Genomic DNA, 24,045 nt, shown 5'->3' with positions numbered 1-24,045 from the left:
CCTACTTTGATCACCAAGCATAAGCAAACTTCTGAAAATGGGTGTTGTAGAAAAGGCCTTATAAAAAAAATGAGGCGTGACCCACTTTCCCACTCACTATTACAATTTTCAAAAAGCAGTTTGCAACTAGTGTCCATAAAATTTTATAGCAGTCCCATTTCCTACAGTTTACTTTGTTTTCTGCTTGGAAGTCTATGCTTGCTGGATGTTCTCATCTGGTCTAGAGATTATAGCATATGGTAATATTGAATAAATGCAGAGACAAACAGTACTAAACAATGGCAAATGCTTAGTGAAACACAAACCACACAGATCGCTCTGTAGAGATTGCCTCTGCTGCATGAACAACATACATTTAGAAGCCCAGCTAGCAATTTAGAAATTAGTATATACAGTGTTTATTTCCTGACACTGGAGCACTCAAATTTGTAAGCTCTATATTGCATTAAAGTAGGTTTTGGCATATCACTTTTTTAAAAGAGAAACTAGTTGTAAACTGAAGTATACAAATGATATTTTTAAAAAAAAATCACACACAGTTGGTCAAAAACAGAGAAAACAACCTTATCTGCAAAGTCTAAGGAAACAAGGAATTTAAATTAGAACGATGTCAAATCTATACATGTGTCTTCCTACTGTTCATTCACATTCCATCTTTAAAAATCCTCTATTTACCACTTTTTTATACTATATTTTTCTTAAGGATTTTGCTGAAGCTTTCCTCTTACCACAGAGTTTCTACAACAAAAAGCAACTATCACTTACACACTAGCTATTATGGTATTTTAATAACAGCTAGACTTTAAAGAGCATGTTTTTAAAGCATTCTGTTGTCATTAAGTAGTCACTGATGCCAATTCTGAGGAAAGCAAGAATGGCTTTTTCTCAGGCTTAACCAAAACTCTTTCACATTCTCTGAATTTCCTAGCAATTAAAACCTAGTGGGTCACTAACTGCAGTCTTAAGAACAACATTCAAAACCACAGCAGGTTATAAATACTATAAACTACAATAAATACAATTACAAGCTACTATTCAACTAAAAATAGTCTTCTAGTGACAAATATATAAACTCAATTCATTTAGAGTAACGGTCTAAATTTTTTACTTTCATTTTCTCCTTTAAGAAACTGAAAACTCAATAAATTTTTATAAACCATATACTAAGACTTGGAAGGAGAGGGAAAAAAGCACCATGTTCTCAATAAGGACAGAATGGCACTCTGTGTAATTATAACTAGGTGAAGGTTGACAATTTATGCTATCAAATCTCCAATCAACTTGATGGACTTCTCTCCCTTCTTAGCAATCATCTTTCCTTCTTTCTAAATTTAGGTAATGTGGTGTTATGTGAACAAAGACAACGATAAAAACAATAAAAAACAAAACCACAACAAAAAAAAGAGTTCAAGGTAAAAATGATGCATAAATGGCAAGTCCTTGGAAGCAAGAAGAGATCCAGATGCCAGACACCTCCTCCTGTTAGTGTGGCAATTAGAAAGTACCACAGACTGTGACTGAGCCTCACAAGAGAGGGAACATAGCAGATACATTAGCTACAAATATACATATACAGATATATACATATATGTATATATATACATATACATATGCGTATATATACATATACATATATATATCTTTTTAATTTTTTTAAATATTTTTAATTTTTTTTAATATTTATTTTTGAGAAACAGAGTGAGACAAAGCGTGAGCAGGGGAGGGGCAGAGAGAAGGAGACACAGAATCTGAAGCAGGCTCCAGGCTCCAAGCAAGCGGTCAGCACTGTGAGATCATGACCTGAGTCGAAGTCGGACGCTCAACGGACTGAGCCACCCAGGTGCTCTGCTACAAATATATTTTTAATGCAACTGTGTGAGTTAAAATTACTGGGTATCCTTTAAATAGTGGATGCATCTTTAAAGCATTTAAGACTACGTTTACTTTGCATTCCGTATAAGATTAGTGACCCTTAAAATCTAAATTTTGGTTCTGTACTGTCAATAATGTACCTTCAGCAGCACACCCAGAAATGCTGCAAGGACTATCCCAAGCCATCCAGACTCACTAGTCTGGTGCCTGCTGCAAACAATAGCTTTAGAGCCTACAGCCTCCCAGCAACACTTTATGTAAGGCTCTCATTTATTTCAAAGGCATTTCCAATAGAACTTTTTCCAATTACTCTAAATGAGATGTCTGATAAGGACCTTCCAAGAACAGAATCTGCCAGTCTTGGGGAACTTACTTTACTTGGAATGTAAAAACTGCTGCACAGTGCCCAGATGCTTAAAACTGGTCAAACGTTTAAGGTTCCTTCCAGTTTTACCTATAGAGGGTTAGAGAAAGGGTCTTTCCTATAATCACCATTAAAGAAAGGTTAGCATTAAAAGAAAGGAAAAAAAACAACTGTTCAGTGCAAGAAACGCTGAGCGTAATAGTTGATTTAAATTGCTAGTAGATTTCCAATCTCATTTTTAGTCTGCCCTTGCTGTATTTCCAAATGCATGAATTGCACTTCACCATGCCTATTTAATTGCAAATCTACATATTAACTATAAACTACAGAAATTATAAACTGAGCTAAATCTTTTCTTAAACAAAAAGCTTTAGCAGACAGATTTTTTTAAATTTTTTTTTTTCAACGTTTTATTTATTTTTGGGACAGAGAGAGACAGAGCATGAACGGGGGAGGAGCAGAGAGAGAGGGAGACACAGAATCGGAAACAGGCTCCAGGCTCTGAGCCATCAGCCCAGAGCCCGACGCGGGGCTCAAACTCACGGACCGTGAGATCGCGACCTGGCTGAAGTCGGACGCTTAACCGACTGCGCCACCCAGGCGCCCCATAGCAGACAGATTTTAAATTAACATGAAGCATACTTCTTTTTCTAATTAAAGAGTGATATTTTAAAAGCTTATACCCTGAAAAGAGGGATATAATCCATTCAACTGCACACAATTACAACACTATTCATTTTCCTCAATGTTTTGCTCTTCCTAGAAGACAACCTTAATTCAGGCAATACTTGGAACTTAATTTAAATCCATAAATATTTATTGAGTGCCTATGAAGTGCCAGGCAATGTGCTGATTTCAGGGGAAGTAAATAGGATGCAATAGTGACTTGTACATTAAAGTGACTTGAGCTGTATGATTAACTAATAAGACAATTCTACATCTTGCATAGCTTTCCCTAAGGAATTCAGTCTTTACCAGCACTGTCTGCTGGGGGAAGAAGTTGATTCTTCAGAGGCAGTGCAAGAAGACAGAACAATAAACAAAACTCAGAGCAAAGGTGAGTTAGAAGCCACCCAATACTGTTTCCCCATTTCTGTAAGCCTGCATATTCCTCTAACAGTTTCCAAAAATCCTCAGATAACTGAGGATTTGGGTACCTGATTTATATACCAAATGGTCCCTATAGCAACTGTGAATTGGAATTTTCACACTCCAATTTCATTCCAGTTGGTCATTTACAGTATTTTTCTTTTAATTCATCTCATTCATTCTGAATCAATCTGTCTTCCCTACATTAGAAGGGCATGGAAAATGGTCAAAGATGAAGACCAGGCCCAGAAACCTCATGGGATTCCAGGAGCTCAGGGGCAGTAATTTGAAAACTTCCAACATTAATGGATAGGTACAGATGTCTTGTTAATCTTAGAAAACACTCTCTGGGGGCGCCTGGGTGGCTCAGTCGGTTGAGCGTCCGACTTCGGCCCAGGTCATGATCTCACAGTTCGTGAGTTCGAGCCCCGCATCAGGCTCTGGGCTGACAGCTTAGAGCCTGGAGCCCACTTCGGATTCTGTGTCTCCCTCTGTCTGCCCCTCCGCTGCTTGCACTCTGTCTCCCACATTGTCTCAAAAATAAACCTTAAGAAGAAAAATTTAAAAAAAAAAGAAAATACTCTCTGATCTTATTAACTGAATGATCAATTCTTATAGTCACTGTAGAGCCTACAAGCTACACACTCATATCACTAAAACCCAAATATTGTTGCAGGTGGCCTAAGAGCCTAGAGTTCAGTTAATTCATTTCCTGTGAGAACACTTGGAGGACATAAATGAAACCACTTACATGAAGCCCTTGCCTCTCTATTTCACCTTAGGAAAGAGAGTTTTTAAAATATTAAGCAGGCCTAATTGTATTTCTTATTTTTAAAAAATAAATAACATTAAAATCAGAATATCATTTACCTGGGGAATACCAAAAGTAATAAAGCCACCCTAAGAGATACTTGAGAATGCAATTTGTAAAAAGACTCAAAATAACCACAACATTTTGGGGCGCCTGAGTGCTCAGATGGTTAAGCGTCCAACTTCAGCTCAGGTCATGATCTCATGGCTCATGAGTTTGAGCCCCACATTGGGCTCTGTGCTGACAGCTCAGAGCCTGGAGCCTGCTTCAGATTCTGTGTCTCCCTCTCTCTCTCTCTCTGCCCCTCCCCGGCTGACACTCTGTGTCTCTCTCTCTCAAAAATAAATAAAAAACATTATGGGGCACCTGAGTGGCTCAGTCGGTTAAGCATCTGACTTCAGCTCAGGTCATGATCTTGCAATTTGAGAGTTCGAACCCTGCATCGGGTTCTGTGTTGACAGCTCAGAGCCTAGAGCCAGCTCCAGATTCTGTGCCTCCCTCTCTCTCTGCTCCTCTCCACCTTGCACTCTGTCTCTCACTCTCTCAAAAGTAAATAAACATTAAAAAATTAAAAATAAATAAATAAATAACATTAAAAAAAGTTTTTAAATAACCACATTTTAATAGCTCAGGTTCTCCTTAAGGGCTAGAATTTATCTGGATTTACGAATCAACTTGAGTAAAATGTGCAAAGGATAACAAACTCTGAATTCAATAATATATGCAAACATAGCATTTGAGCATCTGCAAAATTACCATACTAATGGCAAAATGCAGCTACAGAAATACAGAATCCAGCAACAACCACAAGAAAAGAACCTTGCATGAAGTCACGTACTCAGAACACCGAACTGAAAGTTAAGGGATCAAGTCTTAAAATTAAACACTCACAACCCTGTGTGACACTGGAAAATTTATGTAACCTTAGAGCTCAGTTTCTTCATCTGTAAAACAGAATTATTATTTATATTACCAGAAATAATACCTACACTACACTATCAGCTGCAGCATAGTATCATTAGCTATTATAACTAGAGGTGTCTCCTAAAGAACATACTCCTAAAAACATTGCTAGATTCAAGACCTACTATGAGAGCGCAAACTCCCAGATCCCATTCCAGTTATTCCAAAGTCCACAATAATCAGTGGCTACCCTAACAAATTACATACCAACAAAGGAAAATACTACCAAACTGGCTCAACAGCATACGAAATGTACACAGGAAAGGAACAAAAGCAATAATAATAACTAAGTATAGAACAAGTATAGTATGATAAATGACAGTCCAATCCACTATGCAAATAGCCTCAAATACAGAGTCTCCAACAAATGGTAACAGTGATATATTTGAGTACATTTAAAAATTTATGAGAACCAACAAGAATTTATCTTGCTTACTATCTTCTTATAAACAAACAGATCAATTTCAAACCCACTAGCAATGACTAATTCGAAAATACACATTTTAAAAAAGATCCTATTCAAAACAGCAATAGAAACATAAATTTAGGATTAAGCCTACAACTAATGTGTAAAAATTATATAAAGAAATTAGAAACCCTTGAAACTATTATTATCAAAAGATGGTATGGGGCGCTGCCTCGCTGGCTCAGCCAGAAGCAAAGAGCATGTGACCCTTGATCTTGGGGTTGTGAGTTTGAGCCTCATGTTGGGCAAAAAACTGACTTAAAAAAATAAATCTTTTTAATAAATAAATAAACAAACAAGGCATTCTTTGCTTCTGTGTTCCTGAACAAAAAGATGCAATACTGTATTTTAAAATTCCACAAATTAATCTATGAATTTATTGCAACCTCAATCAAAATTCAACTGGAATTGATTTTTTAATGAAACCTAATGAACGGATTCTCAAGTTTATCAGAGTAAATGTGAGAAGAGAATGGCCAAAACTGAAAATAATTTTAACAACTACAAGTGGGACTTGTCCCACCACGTGGCATAAAATATTATAAAACTACAGTAATTAAAACAGTATACTAGTATAAAAATAGGCAAACAGAACAATGAAAGTGAACAGTCCAGGAACAGAGCCAAGTAAGTGTAAATGGGTATTCAATAAATGACAGACTTAGCATCTAAAATTCAAGGAGCGGGGGCGCCTGGCTGGCTCAGTTGGTACAGTATGCAACTCTTGATCTTGGGGCTGTGAGTTTGAGCCCCATATTGGCATAGAGTAAAACTCAACACAGAAAAGAACTATTTAATAAATGATACTTGTGCAACTAGGTACCCTGGGAAAAAATTAAATTAGATACCCACATCATACCATATGCAAAATTAAAACAACACAAGCAAAAAAACTCTATGACACTACTGGAGGAAAATAATCCTGAGATAGAAAAAGGCATTCTAAAACAAGAACCAAGTCAGTTAAGGTTTATGTTTGACAACATAAATAATAAACACTTAATGAACAAAGAAAGATATCATAAATATAATCAAATAACAGGCTAGAGCATGGAAGAAAATGTTTTCACCATACAAAGGTGACAAGGTAATATACACTGTACATAAAGAGATCATACTCAGGCACCTGCGTAGCTCAGTCAGTTAAGCATCTGAATCTTGATTTAGGCTCAGGTCATGATCTCATGGATTGTGAGATTGAGCCCCAAGTCAGGGTGTCCTGACAGCGTGGAGCCTGCTTGGGATTCTCTCTCTCCCTCTCTTTCTCTGCCCCTCCCTAACTCGCGCACATGCACACATGTGTCTCTCTCAAAATAAATAAATAAACTTTAAAAAATCACACTAACAAATAAAGAAAAAAATACAGGAATGGGCAAAGGATAAGAATAAACAATTCACAGAAAAGAAGAAAAGAACAGATGTTCAACCTCACTGGTAATCACGAAAATTTAAATTAAAACAATGTGATTCATTTTCCACCCATCAGATTGGTTAAAATAAAAAGGCTGTTATATCTGGCTTTTGCAAGAATGGAGGTGGGGGTGGGGAGGAACCATACTTTGCAGAAGTGTAAACTAGTTCAGCCTTTTTTGAGAGCAATTTAGCAGAATCTATCAAAATTTAAGTCTGCATACCCTCTGGTCCATTTCTAGGAGTTGTGCTACTGAAATAGTTGTACATGTACACAAAGACATTACATAAATGAATGTTCACATAAGCATCATCTGTAAACAGAAAATCAAAATGTTTACCAATATATGAATATACCACTAAATATACCACTGTATATATTATGAATGAAGTAGAGCTATCTATAAGTTCTGATATGGAAAGCTATCCAAGATACACTGTTAGGGAAAAAAATGCAAGTCAAAAACAATAGGCAATGTGTGTGCACGTATGTGCACATGCATTGTATCTGTGTATAGATACATCAAAAAAGGAAAAGAAAGGCACACACAAAAAAATTGATGTGATTACATAATCTGAGGTTAAGGAGAACTTTCACTTTTACTTTACGTACTTTCAAATGTTTGACTCTTTTATAATGTACATATATATGTATAAACTTTTTAAAGTTTTAATTTAATATATATATACATATGCTTTTACATAAAGCATATATACTAACCACCCATTTCTAAATGGCAAATATCACAAAGAAAAATTCATAACTTAAATGTTTATTAATATAAAATCCTAACAAAACAGCAAAATGAAATTCAAAGTAGCCTCACATCAAAGATAAAAATCCCTATGTTAAAAAAAAAAAATCTAATTTCAAGAAAAAAGAGAAACAGGACTTGTGCAATCAAAAACTTACTTAAAATTTAAAACTAAATCATTGTAGAGAATAGCAAAAATCAATTCAACTGTTTGAACAAAAATTTCCCTGGAAAGGGACCCATTTCTTAAACAAAGGAGAAACAAAAGTATAATATAGCAACACAAAAACGTACTGCATGGGCATGAAGTCAAGAGTTATAGGAGACAGAAAACAGTCCAGTTTTATAGCCTAGAAACAGATGGAAATTTAGAGACAACACTCAGTTAAGAATCCAAAAAGCACATCAGCAAAGGTTTAAAAGGAAACGTTTTAATGAAGCCCTACTCTAGACACTAGGGTTCAAAACTATAAGCAAGTTGTTCTGGGAAGGACACCTTCATGGCAAAGACAACATACTCACACTACTTCTAGTCTCCAGGGCACTTTCAGACTGTTACTGTGCCAAGCAATATCTCTCAATTGATTCCTTATACATAATTAATCTTGCTTAGACAACAAAGAACCATCTTCATTTTGATATACCAATCTGTGTTAATAGAAGAAAGTGCAAGCAAAACCACTATTAGGCTTGAAAAGGTAGTGCATGTTTTTAAAACTCGAGGGTATAAAGTTCAGTTTATTACATTTTGCTCAATATTAAATTAAAGTCAGCAAAACAAATGAATAAACAAAGCAAAAGAAGAATCTGATCTCCAGATACAGAAAATAAACTGATGACTGCCAGAGGGAAGGAGGATGGGCAAAATGGGTGAAGGGAAGTAGGAGACACAGGCTTCCAGTTATGGAACAAATAAGTTATGAGGATAAAAGATAAAGCATAGGGAACATAGTCAATAATATTGTAATAGCACTGAATAGTGACAGATGGTGGCTATACTTGTGGTGAGCATAGCATAACCTATAGATGCTGAATCACTATGCTGGACACCTGAAACTAATGTAACATCATTGTGCACCAACAATCAATCAATTAATCAATAAAAGTCAGTCTAAGAATATACTTTTTTTAGTTTATTTATTTTAAGACAAAGAGAGGGTGCACGTGCACAGGCGGGAGAGGGGCAGACAGAGAGAGAGAGAGAATCCCAAGCAGGCTCCGCACTATCAGTGCTCAAACTCAAGAACCCTGAGATCATGACATGAGCCGAAATCAAGAGTCAGACACTTAACCGACTGAGCCACCCAGGCACCCCTAAGAATACACATTTTTTATGGCATAGCCATCAAATCTTAGCCCAGCCTGGAATTTAATGCTGGCCACAGACACCTGTATCCATTTTATAATATAGAGCAGAATATAAAAGACCCTCCGTTCTTGATCAGAGACTAACTTCTTCATAGAAGGGGAACAGTAGTAAGCCTATGGGAAATTTTATGGCAAATTTTCTTTCCTGCCATCACTATACAACAGGAAGAAAGCTGGAAACCATTCTATAGAATGAGCAACTTCTCTCACCCACCCCACTAGTCTGACTTAACTTGGACACAATCATGCCTAGAATCAGTCAAGGAAGTAATAACAATTTGTTATTCCCACTCTTCTTTTCCATCCACCACTATCCCTTCTTCTCCTTCATCCCCAACTCTCAGTCCCAGGTACAAGACATACACTTACCAGTTATCTTCTTTTTTAGTTTTTAACTTACTTATCAGTCTTTTGATCTCTGCATCATAGGCAATAGAAAGCAGACTGTATGTTCTAATGTGCAGGGTGTAAGGCCTCATCAAAATTAAGAACTACTGTGTTTCCAAGGATACTATCAAGAAAATTAAAAGACAACCCATAGGATGGGAGAAATATCTGCAAATCATTTATCTGGGTAAGGGACTTCTATCTAAAATGCATAAGCAACTTTATAACTCAATAATAAAAAGATGGGGCACCTGGGTGGCTCAGCTGGCTGAGCACCCAACTCTTGATTTGGGCACAGGTTGTGATCCCAGGGCCGTGGTATCAAGCCCCATGATGAGCATGGAGCCAGCTTAAGATTCTCTCTCCCTCTCTCTGCCCCTACCTGCACCTTAAATGCACACTCTCTTTCTCTCTCTCAAAATAATAAAATAAACTTTTCGGGTGCCTGGATGGCTCAGTCGGTTTAGTTTCCAACTGGTGATTTCGGCTCAGGTCATGATCCCAGGGTCGTGGGATTGAGCCCCAAGTCAGGCTCCGCTCCGGGTGTGGAGCCTGCTTGGGATTCATTCTCTCTCTCTCTCTCTCCCCTTCTCTCTGCCCCTCTCCCCTGCTCATGCTCTTTCTAAAAAAAAAAAAAAAAAAATTCAATAAATAAACTTAAAAAAAATAAAATTAACTAAAAATGGGTCAAGGACTTGAATAGACATTTCTCCAAAAATATACAAATAACCAAAAAGTCCATGAAAGATGCCCACGTTAGTCATTAGGGAAATGCAAATCAAAACCACAATGAGATACCACTTCACACCAGTAGGATAGTTATAATTAAACAAACAAAAAATGATTAAGTGGTTGGTAAGGGTATAAAGAAACTAGAACCCTTATACATTGCTAATGGGAATATAAAATGGTACAGCCACTGGGGAAAACAGTTTGGCAGTTCCTCAACAAGTTAAACAGAATTATCATATGACCCAGCAATTACACTCCTAACTATATGCCCAAAAAAACTAAAAACAGAGACTCAAACAGATGTTTGTATGCCAATGTTCACTGCAGCATTATTCACAAGGACCAAAAGTCGGAAGCAGCCCTTGTCCCACAATAGCTAAATGGATAAATAAAATATGACATATACATACTATGAAAACATTAGCCATAAAAAGGAATAAAATTCTGACACATGCTAGTATGGATGAACCCTGAAAACATTATGATAAGTGAAAAAGCCAGACACAAAACGACAAATAATATGATTCCTCTTGTATGAAGAACCTAAAATAGGGAAATTCATAAAGGGAGGAGAAAGCGGATTAGAGGTAAAGGGAGGAATGGGGAATTATGACTAAGTGGTACAATATCTGTTCGGTGTATCAAAAAAGTTTTAGGAAAGTGATGACGGCTCCACGACATTGCAAATGCAATTAATGCCACTCAATTATACATTTTAAATGGCTAAAATGAGAAATTTTAGTTTATATTTTACCACAATTAAAAAAAATTAACAATGTAATTACCAAAACCATTGAATTACACACTTTAAATGGGTGAATTGTTTGGTACGTAAATTATATCTCAATGAAGTTATTTTTTTAAAAAACACAGAATTTCTGAAAAATCAAAAAATTTCCAAAACAGGGAATTAATTAATTATGTAATGTATCTAATCTATACAGTATGATATAATTATATAGGTTATATGGTAAAAGTACATTCATTAAGATGGAAATATGTTTGTGATATGACAAGTGAAATGCCGGTTTCCAGATAGCATGAGCCTACTTAAAAAAAAAAAAAAAAAAAAGTCTGGAAGAATACGCCCCAAAATATTGATTGATGGTAGCTTTCTCTGGATGGTAAGATTACTGGTAATTTTTATACTCTTCTTTTTATATACCTGTATTTTCTAAATTTTGTGTAATGTGTCTATACTACTTGTATAATAAAAAAGTATCCAGAAAAAAAAAGGTAATCAAAATAAAAAGTGTGCTCATCCTTAATAAGACAGTTAAAGTATATATACAGTATTAGCTTACAATACTTAACCCATCAATAGGACATTTGCTCCATTTGGCAACTAATATCCTATTTTGAATATAAACAGCATTTGTGCTGTAAACTTCCTTAAAACTATGTGCCCTTTCTAGGATTTTTCAATGTAAGCTAACTCTAAATATTTTCTCTAAGTACAAAAATAGTTCATATTCAATAGACTCTAAAATACCATACCAGATTTCCTAAAATCTATAAACTGATTAGTATAATCATTCCCTATGTTAGAGTAAACAATGAGAATATAATGCTTCCCCAAACTACTTTTATCCAAATTACTCTTCGATCTCTTTCCTAAACATCTTTTTTAAAATAATGTTACCATTTACACATTGTCATGTACTGTGCTAAATACTGTAGAAGCATAATTTCATCTTTGTAACAACCCAGTTAAGTTGGCATTATCATCGCTTTACAAATGAAGATACAGAATCAGAAAAGTTAGCGAATGTAGCTGTAGGTGGTAGGCTGAGATTCAAACTAACACCTGACCTCAAAGTCTACATTCTTTCTAATAGTATGCTAGAGTGTAAGAAAGTTAGTCCTAATATCCCATTTCTTACATATTTAAAAATTTTTAAATGCATACAAAATTCTATTTCAGAAAGCTATTCTTTTTCCCAACTTCACACATTCTTTGTTACCAGTCTGAAGCTCTATGTAAACAGGAAATCCAGCAGGAATTTATTAAATACAATTCCTTGGTGCTCACATTCATAAAGCACAGAATAGCAAAGAAGGTATACATATTTGTAGTGACTGGATAATTTGCCTCTGATTGTACTATACTGGATTACATGCTAACACTGAAGTCTCAGGATACAGATTTGTTTTAAGGTTGGCAAAACTGCCTACTTCTACACTCCTCCTTTCACAGGAGGGAAAACTGAGATAAACAGACTTGCCAGTTAGTGGAGAGGAAACTGGCACTTGAACCCAAGTCTCCTATCAATCCACAGTGGGCATCTGAAGCAATTCCTAGGTGACAGACACGGAGACAGTCTTTTGCCTTGAAGGTACTTACAGCCTTTAAATAACAGAATCTGCTGGCAGAAATTAAAAAGGAAACTCAAAGTTGATGTACTTTATAATTTTGTTGTATCCTAGCACGGAGATGAGATCAGAACTTCATCCATACCAAACAGCCAGGCATGTCTGACCTACCATCCAGCCAGATTCTAACCATCTTTCCTTCATTTGCTTCATTCTTGTCTTTATGATCCCACTACCACTCTGACACCATTACCGTTTCCACTTTCCACTTGCCTCACCCAATAATCACTAAGTGCCAGATACAATTTTCCACTATTTAAAAACCTAAATTAGCTAATAAGTCAGTTCCCAATCACATAATCCAAACATCTGGGCTGTCTCTTTACTCCCTGTAGACACCAAGAAAATATTAATTCATGTTATTATCTACCTAAATCATACATAATTATAAAGGTAAATCTTGTAGGGTAAACTAATGGCATACACCCATGACAAACACACTAGGGAAGTTCCAAACAGAAAGTGGGCAGGGAAGCAGTATTTTGTATAGCCCCAAGTTAAGCCTATTTGTTTGTTGATATAACATATGTTCTAATGATGAATAAAACCAACTCATGGGTCTTCTGGAGAAGACTGATGGAAACCAGGCATGGAACATGATTCATGGGACCCAGTCCCTCAAAATGAAAGTTTCTGACAATGGTAGGTAACAACTGGTGCTTTTTCCTTTACCAAAGTAATGTTTTGTTAGATTTACCAGGCAGCATAAAAAATGTCAGCAAACAGTATGTACAATCACACCTGTTCTCTATTAAATTCTAAGTGCTCTTATCACATGTTTAGTCTGTAAAAATGTTCTTGATTTGCCAGGTTAAAGCAATAGAAATGTCAGAGTAAATACATTTTCATAGGCAACTGGGCTAAAAGTATTAGCTTTAAGGTTAACAAGAGTCAGTGTGATCAGGCCAACATGACACAAAGAATGAGACAGTTATCCCCCATCTCCACCCTTTCTCTCTTACCTGATCTAAAACTCCCACTACTAGGGGCACGTGGGTGGCTCAGTCAGTTAAGCGTCTGACTTCGGCTCAGGTCTTGATCTCATGGTTCCTGAGTTCGAACCCGCATGGGGCTCTGTGCTGACAGCTCAGAGCCTGGAGCCCGCTTCACATTCTGTGTCTCCCTCTCTCTCTGCCCCTCCCCCACTCACACTCTGTCTCTCTCTCTCTCTCTCTCTCTCTCTCTCACCCAAATAAATAAACGTTAAAAAATTAAAAATAAATAAACAAAACTCCCACTACTGGAGCAACTTCTCTGAAACTCTCTTAATTTAAATTCCGAAGGATAACTGTTGAAATTGTGACTGAGAGGTCTTCGGGGACTACAGTCCTCTCCTCCTTGGTGTCTTAACTGAAACGTGGTGTTTAGATTAACCCATTATTGTCACTGACACTTTAACCCAAAGGGTACATACACATCAAGCAGACTTTAAAAGAATAAGGATAAGGGAAAGAACTGATACTGAAGAGACACTTTGAGTTAAGACTTAGGTAGAGGAATCTAATTTTTGTGGGGGTGGACTATATACATACATTCAGAGAAATCCCCCCTGCATAGAAAACCCATGTAGTTGGATATATGTATGTGTGTGTGTGTGTGTATATATATATATGTATATATATATGTATATATATACACACACACACACACATACATATATCCTATATATATATATTATGTATATATGTATGTATATATACATATATATATACACACACACACATATACATATATCCAACTAGTTGGGTATACATATAATACATTTATATATATACACACCCATATATGTATATATATCCAACTACATGGGTATATAAACGTATATATATGTATATATATTCTTTTATTTTTAAGATTTTATTTTTAAGTAATCTCTATACCCAACATGCGCCTCAAATTCATAACCCTGAGATCAAGAGCCCATGCTCCACCAATTAAGCCAGCCAAACATCCCAAATGGAGTATTTTTTAATAACATTTTTCCTTTATTTTCTTAAATAATCTCTACACCCAACATGGGGCTCGAACTCACGACCTCAAGGTCAAGAGTTGCATCCTCTACCTACTGAGCCAGCCAAGCATCATTCATATATTCTTTTTTTAATGTTTATTTATTTTTGAGAGAGAGAGAGAGAAAGAGCATGACCAGAAGAGGGGCAGAGAGAGAAGGAGACACAGAATCCAAAGCAGGCTCCAGGCTCTGAGCTGTCAGCCCAAAGTCCCACGCAGGGCTCGAACTCATGAACCTCAAGATCATGACCTGAGCCAAAGTCAGACACTTAACCAAGACTAAGCCACCCAGATGCCCCACAAATTCTTTTTTAATGCATAACTGAGCTGGCAGAAAATTAAAGGAGTAACTCAGATTTAGAAAAATCAAGAAAGCACAAATCCAGAGTGAGTGAGTGAGTGAGTGCTGGAGTTGTGTCTGCCAGACACAATGGGATTTAAAGGCCCACAAACTGGTGAACAGAGACAGAGACTGAGGCCTAAATAGGACTGGAGATCAGATCAAAGAGCTCCATGTAAAGAATGTCCTAAAGGATGACACCCTCAGTGGCTGAACTAGAAAAGAGAACCCACTATGCAGAGAAAACAGCAAAAATTCCTAACCATAAGCTCATATAAAGAAACTTTTAAAGGATATACTTTAAAAAGGAAAATTATCTCTGAAGGAAGTTCTGAGGTACAAAAATAATTGGTGAATAGAGAAGCTGGTATACATGTGAGTTATTCTACACAAACATTACATCATTGCTATAAAATGTTAACAAGTCATTTGTAGGGATTAAAAAAATCAATATACAATTTGAATCCTGGAAAACAGAAGAGGATGGAAAATAGAGTTATGTATTCTAAGGTGTTTCTATTGTTTAGAGGGAGGAGAGTAAAAATATTAATCAATATTAGACTTAAGTTAAATAACATGTATGCTTAAAGTTTCTAGGGCAAACACTAAAAACAGACTGTATAGCTACAAAAGTAGGAGGGAATAAATGGGGCAGGAGGCAGGATCTCAATCAAGTTCAAGAAAGTAGATGGGAGGAGGCGGACAGGTAAAATTAACACATAAAAAGATGATAGTACAAACAGCTAACATTTATATATGATTTACCATGTGCCAGGCACTGCTCTAAGAACTTTACATATATTAGCTCATTACCTCCACAACACCCCTATGAGGTAGACACTATGTATCATTATTCCCATTTTACAGATGAGGAAATTTAAGCATAGAGAGATTAAATGACTTGGCTGAGGTCACACACACAGTAGGTGTTAGGTGAAAATCAAACCCGGGCAGTCTGACTCTAGAACCTAAGCTCTACATACTTCATAGGTATGACACTTTGATATATATATTTTTAATGTTTATCTATTTTTGAGAAAGACAGAAACAGAGACACATACACACACACACACACACACACACACACACACACACACACACACACACACACACACGGAGACAGTGCCAGCACTAGCAGGGGAGAGGCAGAAAGAGAGGGAGACACAGAATCCGAAGCAGGCTTCAGGCTCTGAGCTGTCAGCACAGAGCCCGATGCAGGGCTGGATCTCAGGAACCTTGAGATCATCACTTTGATACTTATTCATATCCTTTCAATTAAATTTTTCTTCAGTCTAAATGACTCAGAATGCCTCCCAAAATGTTGCTACTTACACTGCTCAAGACATTTGCTTCATTGACTATTTATGGATACAGAATAGGCAAAGAGGGAGGGGTGCTAACATATATGAAGTAATAATACGTATTAGGCAGTCTGCCAGACATTACACAGGTTCTTTTGATTAATCTCCACAATCACCCTGAAAAGTAGATTAACATCCCATTTTTCAGTGGAAGAAACTTTTTAAAAAGCCAAAAATTTAAGTAACTCACCAAGGGGCAGGAACCCAGGTCTGAATGGCTTCAAGATTTACTTACATGTTCAATTTGTGCCAGATGTTGTGCTGGGCACTAAAGATATGAGAGTAAACCAGAAAGTCAGGGTTCTCACCCTTATGGAGTTTAATGGTCTAATGGGGGAGTCTGTGGGGTTCCTGGACCCAATTCTAACTTAAGGAGTAGGTTCCCTTACACAACAAACAACACAGCAGAGTGTTCTCAATTCTCAAGTATCGCACTATCTACCCAGAGATATTGTCATCTTCCACAGGTTAAAGGGTCAGTCCGAGGGGGTTGCCCCCCCAACCACCACTTCAGACACCAGCTGCAGTCAAAGGTATTGCCTGTACTTCTGACCAACTGACTATAAATTAGAGGGCCCACGGTCCCCTCTTTGGGCTTGATTAATTTGCTAGAATAACTCACAAAACTCAGAGAAACACTTTACTTACTAGATCATCAGTTCACTGTAGAGGGAGCAACTCAGGAACAGCCAGAGAGATGCAGCACAAGGGCATAGAGCTTCCCTGCCCTCTCCAGGTGAATGTCTCCCCCTGGATCTCCACGTGTTCACCAACCCAGAAGCTCTCTAAAACCAGACCTTGGGGTTTTTTTGGAAGCCTCTTGCATAGCCATGTTTGATTAAATCACTGGTGACTGGCAAGTGATTAAACATCCAGGCTCACTCCTCTCCCTGGAGGGGAGAGGGAGGGGCGAGACTGAAAGTTCCAACCCTCTGATGACTTGGTTGGTTTTCCTGGCAACCAGCTCCAACCCTTAGGTGGGGTCCAAAAGTCACTTAACACAACAAGAAACATTTCTGTAATGCTCAACACTTGGGAAATTCCAAGGGTTTGTGGGAGCCGTGAGTCAGGAACTATGGACCACAAATTGTTAGAAAATACCTGAGTATTGTTCAGATCTAATTACTTAACAAACACAACTATTAGATATTTCTTTTGGACCAGGTTAGGTTTGAAAAAATTACTGAGACACTAAGGGCACCATGAACTGAGGACATCTGGGAATCTCTGTATAAGCTAAGATCTGAAGGATAAGCAGGTATTTCAAACGCCTTGCAGGAGGAGTAAAAGACCAGGTCCCCACTGTTTAAAACATTACAATACAGTTAAGGTAAAACTAAAAGATAAACAATTTTAAAACAATTTAATGTTAAACTTTAATATCTGCAAAAGTTTTTCATATCTTTTCTCGTAAAACTCTGTTAGTGTGTGTCTATCTCCACTAAATTGAAAGCCCCTAGAAGCCTATATCCCCATAGACAGAACACACAGTCTACATTCAGGAAATGTATTCTGGGTCAGTCTCACATAGGTTTACTCTCCTTAGGCTTTTCTCAAAAATGAAACCTCAAATTACCTTATTCAAGGGCTTTAAGTACTCTCTACTCCCCCACATCTCCTAGCTGCTTCTTTCCTACGGCCCTTCAGAATTGAGTTCAGGATGGAAACCAATTTGACAATAAATTTAAAAAAAAAAAAAAAAAGAATTGAGTTCAGAGCTATCACCTCTCCTGGGAAGACTTCCCTGACCCACTGGGAAGTCACTGGACTGAAATTGAAATGTCCCTTATTTAATGGTATATTTAGTTTATTTCTATCATAGGACTTACCACTCTATTCTGTAGTAGTCACCAATTAACTTCCTTGACTCCACTCTAAACTGTAAACTTCCCTCAACAGCAGGATCTAAGCCTTATTCATTTCAGCAACAATCAGAGTACCTACCTCTCAAAAAAAACAAAAAAACAAAAAACTGTTTTTGGAATGAATGACAAGGGAAATTTTTCAAATTATGCCTTTTCTTCTTTATGGACATCTTGAAAAAAATAAGGAATTTACTCAGAAAAACTTTAGAAAGGAGATTTACAAATTTGCAAAAATTAAATTGATAACTATCCAGTGCTAATAAAGAATCATACACTGCTAATGGAATTGTAATAACTATGTTTTTGAAAAGAATTCTGATAATGAATTATCAATTAAAATTAAAAATGCATATATCCTCTGACTCAGCAATCCTTTTAGGGAACTAACTTACAAAAATAATAGTATCCATATGCAATGTTATATTTACAAGGAAGTTTGTTTTTGCTGTCGTTTTTACAAGGAAGTTTTCTGAAGTACTCTTTGCAATAGTAAAACAATTCCTACAGACTATCCTGAATGTCCATCAGTAGGGGAATGGTACAATTATGCTATAGAACATGTATTTTATGGAATATTCTACAGCTACTAATAAGAATGGGTTAAATCTATATGTAAAGACCTGAAAGGTATGTAAAGACCTGAAATGTATCCATGATACATTCAGCAGAAAATAGAAAAATCCCATCTAGAGGTAAAAAACATATATTGGTATTTTTATTTCTAAGAATATTGAGAGAGATGGGGAAGCAGTTAATACTAGACAGCTAATATGAGTGACATCAGAATTAGAGGAGATTTAACTCTTCCCATCCAAGTAAGTATTGTCTTTATAACTGAAAACCAAAGCAGGAGGAAAAAAGGAAGTTTTGAAAAGTAATGACAGTAATATCTCAATATATTCTCCCCTCCTCCAAGTTCTTATTAAAAAAAAAAAAAAATTCTGAGTTACAACCACCTTTAATAAAAAGGTGGTACTTCAGAAGAGTCAAGAATACTGTGGAGTATGTCTTTTATAGATGATTTAAACTTTCTTTAAAAAAAAAAAAACAGAAAAACAAAAAACCTATCTCTTACTCTACCCTATCCCACCAAAAGGAGAGAAAGGCCTATTCTTAAACAAGCTTAATGTCCAGTGGATCATCCTATCATCATTCTTCTATGAGAGGTAATCTTTGGGGATTTGGAATTAGGAGCCTGGATATTTTAGAATACTCAGCAGATTTTCACAACCATACCATTTATTCACTGAGAGTAAGCAGAAGTGTTACATAAGAAATATTTATATGACAGGGTTAGGTCTCACTCAAGCACTTCTAACCTGAAATTGGGAGAGCTAACTGCTACTTGGGCGCCCTCTAAAGACCAAATTCTTAAAACTTTTTACATCTTAGGACAAATTAGTGTCCTCTAAAAGGGATTCAAAAAACATTCCCCCCGCCCCCCCCCCCAAATACTTATTAAGCCCTTACTAAGTGCCAAGCACAATGTTCCACACTGGAAACACAAAGATAAATAAAATCGACTTTCTGATTTCTACATGTTTAAATTTAATACCGTCCCCAAATTTCTAAGTATAGTAGGTAAGAGGACCATACAAAGTATAAGTTCCCCCATACAGGTCAGGAGAAAGTTATAAAACAGAAAATGATAAGAATCCTTTTAGGGTACTAGAGAAAGCAATTTGGCATGGAGATAAGCTTTAGCATAATTTGTTTATGTAAGCAAAATGTCCACCACCTTTAAAAGAGAGGTTAAAATATCCCTTCCGGCTAACACATGCAAAATTGGGGTTATTTTGAAAGACAAATTTAGGTTATGGCATCATAATTTTTCTTGGGTCAAAGCAATATAAGTAAAGCTTAATTTTAAAAATTAAAAAAGGAGAAGTATCCCTGAAAGGATTGCATGATTTAGAAAACAGCCAATTTTCAAAAACAAATAGAGTACAAGAGGACACAGAGTTAGAAACAATTAGAAAATCAAACAGGGATGCCTGGATGGCTCAGTCAGTTAAGTGTCAGCACAACACAAAACCTGCTTGGGATTCTCTCTCTCTCCCTGCCCCTCCCCTGCTCACACATGCGCTCTCTCTCTCAAAAATAAATAAATAAACTTAAATAAAAAACAAATAAATAAATAAAACTGACGAAGACCAGTACAAATAAATGGGCAAAGTCAACCCCTAAATCTCCCTCAGATCATTCCTTCTCAGTTCAGAACACTTTCAGATGATACTGTATCAGATTTGCCTTTTCTTCCCTCAAGGTCTGGGAGCATAAGTAGTAGAGATAGAATTCACCTCAAGGAAGGAAGGAAGGAAGTTTGGAAAAAAGGAAGGAAAGAAGAGAAGAAAGGAAGAGGGGGAGGAAAGGAGGTAGAAAAGAAAGAGACAGATAGGTAATAAATAAATTATACATACATACATACATACATACATATATACCAGCTTCCCTCCAGTTACAGCCTTGATCACTAATTGTGATGCCCCAGGACACTGGAGGGCCAGATATTCTGATTCTGCAGCCAGACCTAAAAAGGTACTTCTGGCAGCCTGAGTTGGAAATCAACATAATTACTCACCCCCTCAAATTGTATTTCAGCCACATTTCAGGTACCCTGTGAGCTAAATTAGCACTGGCATCACAGATAGAGAATTTAACCTTGACTTGTATAATCTTTCCTTACAGAAAAAACTTAGTCCCCAAAATTACAATTGTTTAGGATTCAGCTTATGTTTGCCTATGAAATAAAATATTGGGTCAAAATACAAAAGACAAAGAGGAAAAGAAAAGCCCTCTGCCTTAATTCTCATTAGACATTCCATTGTTTAATTTAGTCAGCTAGGAGACAGCAATTGCTAAATTATAAACTATTTGGAATTTGCAGAAATCAGCTTAATTGTTTACGGCAACTGGAATCAATGGCAACTATTTTCATGAAAGAAGATGACAATTTAAAACAATTTAAGCTCATATAATTGCCAAAATATTAAAAAATAATATATTATGAAACATTTAATTATGAAAATTTATAGTTGATAATTAATAGGTTTAAAATATTATTAGCCATTACTGAACAGAGTAAAGAATAAATACCAGTTACAGAATGTGTAGATTATTTTTAAAGCAGTGGAGTAATTTGACTATTATTAGCTTGGATGTGGATGTTTAAAGCCACGTTATGATTCAGAAACAAAATATTTAAACGCATTCAAATATAGCAGCCGTAAGCCAATTTTTAAAGTAATACTATTTCAAAGTAAAAATAACCAATCTCATAAATTACAAACGGGAAGTCAAAATGTAGAAAAAAATTATTTACATCTATGTGTGCCAGATATTTTACCTCATTTAATATCTGGAAATACCATACCAGATATGTATTATTCCTCTCTATTCACAGAGGAGGGCCAGCCAAAAGTAACAACTTCCGGCGGGGGGGGGGGGAGGGGGGGACCCCTGGCTGCTGGCTCAGTTGGTAAAGCAGACAGAGCAGGCAACTCCTGATCTCTGGGTTGTGAGAGTTCGAGTTCTGCGTGGGGTGTAGACATTACTTAAAAATCTTGAAAGAGAAGAGAAGAAATAGTAAATGACAAAGGGTTTGAAACCATATGTGTCTGGTTCTGAAGTCTTTTCTCCTTCCCCTATCATGCTATATACATGTAAGAATCATTTCATATATTTAAAAAACAAAAAACCCAAACCTGAAATCATCCAATCGCCACTAGTCTTAAAAAGTTAAAAGAACCAACAAAAATAGGGAGGGAGCACTTAGGTGGCTCAGTCCATTAAGCATGGGACAGGATTTCAGCTCAGGTCATGATTTCATGATTTGTGGGATCAGGCCCTGCCTGAGGCTCTGTGCTCACACCACCAAAACTGCTTGGAAGTCTCTCTCTGCCCCTCCCCCACTCACGTGTCTTCTCTCCCTCTCAAAAAAAAAAAAAAATCTTAAAAAAAAAAAGGAGAAAATATGTTTTTGGTTGAAATAGTTCCACCTTTATTTCTAAAAATGATCAATAATTATAAAGACAGCTGTAAAACATAATGAAGTAGATGTTACCATTCGATCTTCTTTAGAGATGTTCTTTAGAGAATAAAATATAGGACAGGAGTGGATTGTATGAACACAGAGGAGAGAAGTGAACGCCCAAAGCTAATATAAGCCATATTCTGGAAAAGAGGAGGGAAATATTTTAGAAGTTCTGGGTCAAAACTTTTGTGGTCACCGAGGTTCACAGGGATTGTTTGGGTGTTTTACAGCTCTGCCGGTCGTCTCTTGTTTCTAGATACCCTCTGTTTTTCTTCACTCCCAACATCATTCCCCAGATTCTTCAATAAGCCTTACTCCTCACAGTGTCACTAACCACGTTATCTATTCGAAAATTAACAGAACTGAACCGGTAATCTTAACACGCCGTGAAGCAACAACAAAAAAAGTAACAGAATTTTAGAGTTGGGAGGTATTTTACATTGAGTTTAAATCTGGGTGCACAGCCTCCTATGGTCTAGGGCGCAACTGAGACTCGGAGAGAGAAGTGACTTGGCCAAGGACAAAGCCTGAGTTGGCAGCGAGACCAGACGTTGAAGCTTGAACTCAGACTCGGCTCCTCGGCTTTTCCGACCACACGAATCTGGGCTGAGCCTCAGAGCCGGTACTGCCATTGACAGAGCGGGAAAATGCTCCGGGCAGATCACAGATTATTACCTCAAGCAACACCCTGTCCCCCGAGGTTCCTTTCCAGGGTTAAGACCACGGTAAGGTTAGTTGAGATGTTGGCGTTTCTAGAGGGCTTGCGGGCAGGAGCCAAGTAGACAAACCGGTCTCCCTTCCACACAGCTGCGAGCGCACACCGCCTCTAACCTAAATCCACGCTCCCGCCGCCTTCACCCACCCCATAACCGGTGACACACTGAACTCGGCGCGCCGGAGGTCCCCGAAGGCTGATCCTCCCGGATCCCCTCCCAGCCCACTCTCCGGATGAAATTGGTCCCCAAAACGTTAAGGAGAGAGGGGTGCAGGAACAAAGCGACCCCAAGCGGTCCCCCTCCCTTCTGGGCACCCCCCCCCCCGCGGCGAGGGGACGTGGACTACGAGTCCCGACAGGCAGCGCACCGCAGAACCCTCGATCACCGCCACGCGGACGACGCGATGGTCGCCGGGACTAGTAGTCCGCTGAGTCCGCGGCTGCCGGGGGGGGAGGCGCGCGGACCGCCCGACGCTGCGGGACAAGCCGACCCGGCGTCCGGTCAAGCCCAGGGAGCGCGCCAGCTACCCGGGCCTCACCTCGACGATGCGGGCGCACTGGGTCCCCTTGCCGGCCCCGGGACCGCCGAGGACGAACACGACCAGCGGTTTCATGAGGCGGTGAGGCCAGAGGAAAAGCGGCCGGCAGGTCAGCAGCGGGAAGCTAAGGCCCAGGACGTGCAGCAGCCTCCGGCCGCAGCGACTCAGCATACACCGCGTCTCAGCCGCGTCTTGGCCGTCTTGGTCGCTGAGGGAGCTGACAGCGGCCGGGCCGGCAGCGGCGGCGCGGGGCGGGGCGGGGGGAAGGGGGCGGGCCGCCGCGGCCCCGCCGCCGTGGCTGCCGAGGCGTCCGCGCCGCGGCCGGAAGGGGCGGTGCCTCTGCTGCGTTCTAGGCGGCTGCGCTCCGGCGCCGCCCGTGCGGGTCCGCGCCCCTACTAGTCCCCGCCCCTCAGCCGGCTCATTCATCCCTCCGCAGGCAGTTCGTCCTGTGCGCAGGTCCCCATCGCGCGCCTTGTCTGACAGGCCTGTGCTGGAGTGTGCGACGCGACACACGACAGAGAAAACCTATTGTCTGTTTGCGAGGAGTTTAAGTTGCAGTGGGGAGGCAGCCGACCTGAACAAGCCAAGGGAA

At 38.3% G+C, this 24,045-nt stretch overlaps 1 protein-coding gene across 2 annotated transcripts in view; it reads right to left on the bottom strand.

The window, feature by feature from the left end:
• The window catches only part of CMPK1 (cytidine/uridine monophosphate kinase 1), a 38,853-nt gene extending 15,126 nt beyond the window's left edge, over positions 1-23,727 (bottom strand). For both annotated transcript variants that reach the window (XR_015254680.1, XM_086716912.1), the window contains exon 1: positions 23,454-23,727. Coding sequence is in view for 1 of the 2 variants with exons in the window: in XM_086716912.1 (XP_086573038.1) it covers positions 23,454-23,624 (171 nt within the window). In the remaining variant the exon portion in view is untranslated. The remainder of the gene's footprint in view (positions 1-23,453) is intronic.
• Positions 23,728-24,045: the final 318 nt, after the last annotated feature.

This window comes from Puma concolor, chromosome C1 (genome assembly GCF_028749965.1).
Source record: "Puma concolor isolate L17-30 chromosome C1, mPumCon1.1.hap2, whole genome shotgun sequence".
Lineage (NCBI taxonomy): Eukaryota > Metazoa > Chordata > Mammalia > Carnivora > Felidae > Puma > Puma concolor.
Note: the sequence above shows the minus strand (reverse complement) of the source record. Positions and strands in the feature narration are given on the sequence as shown.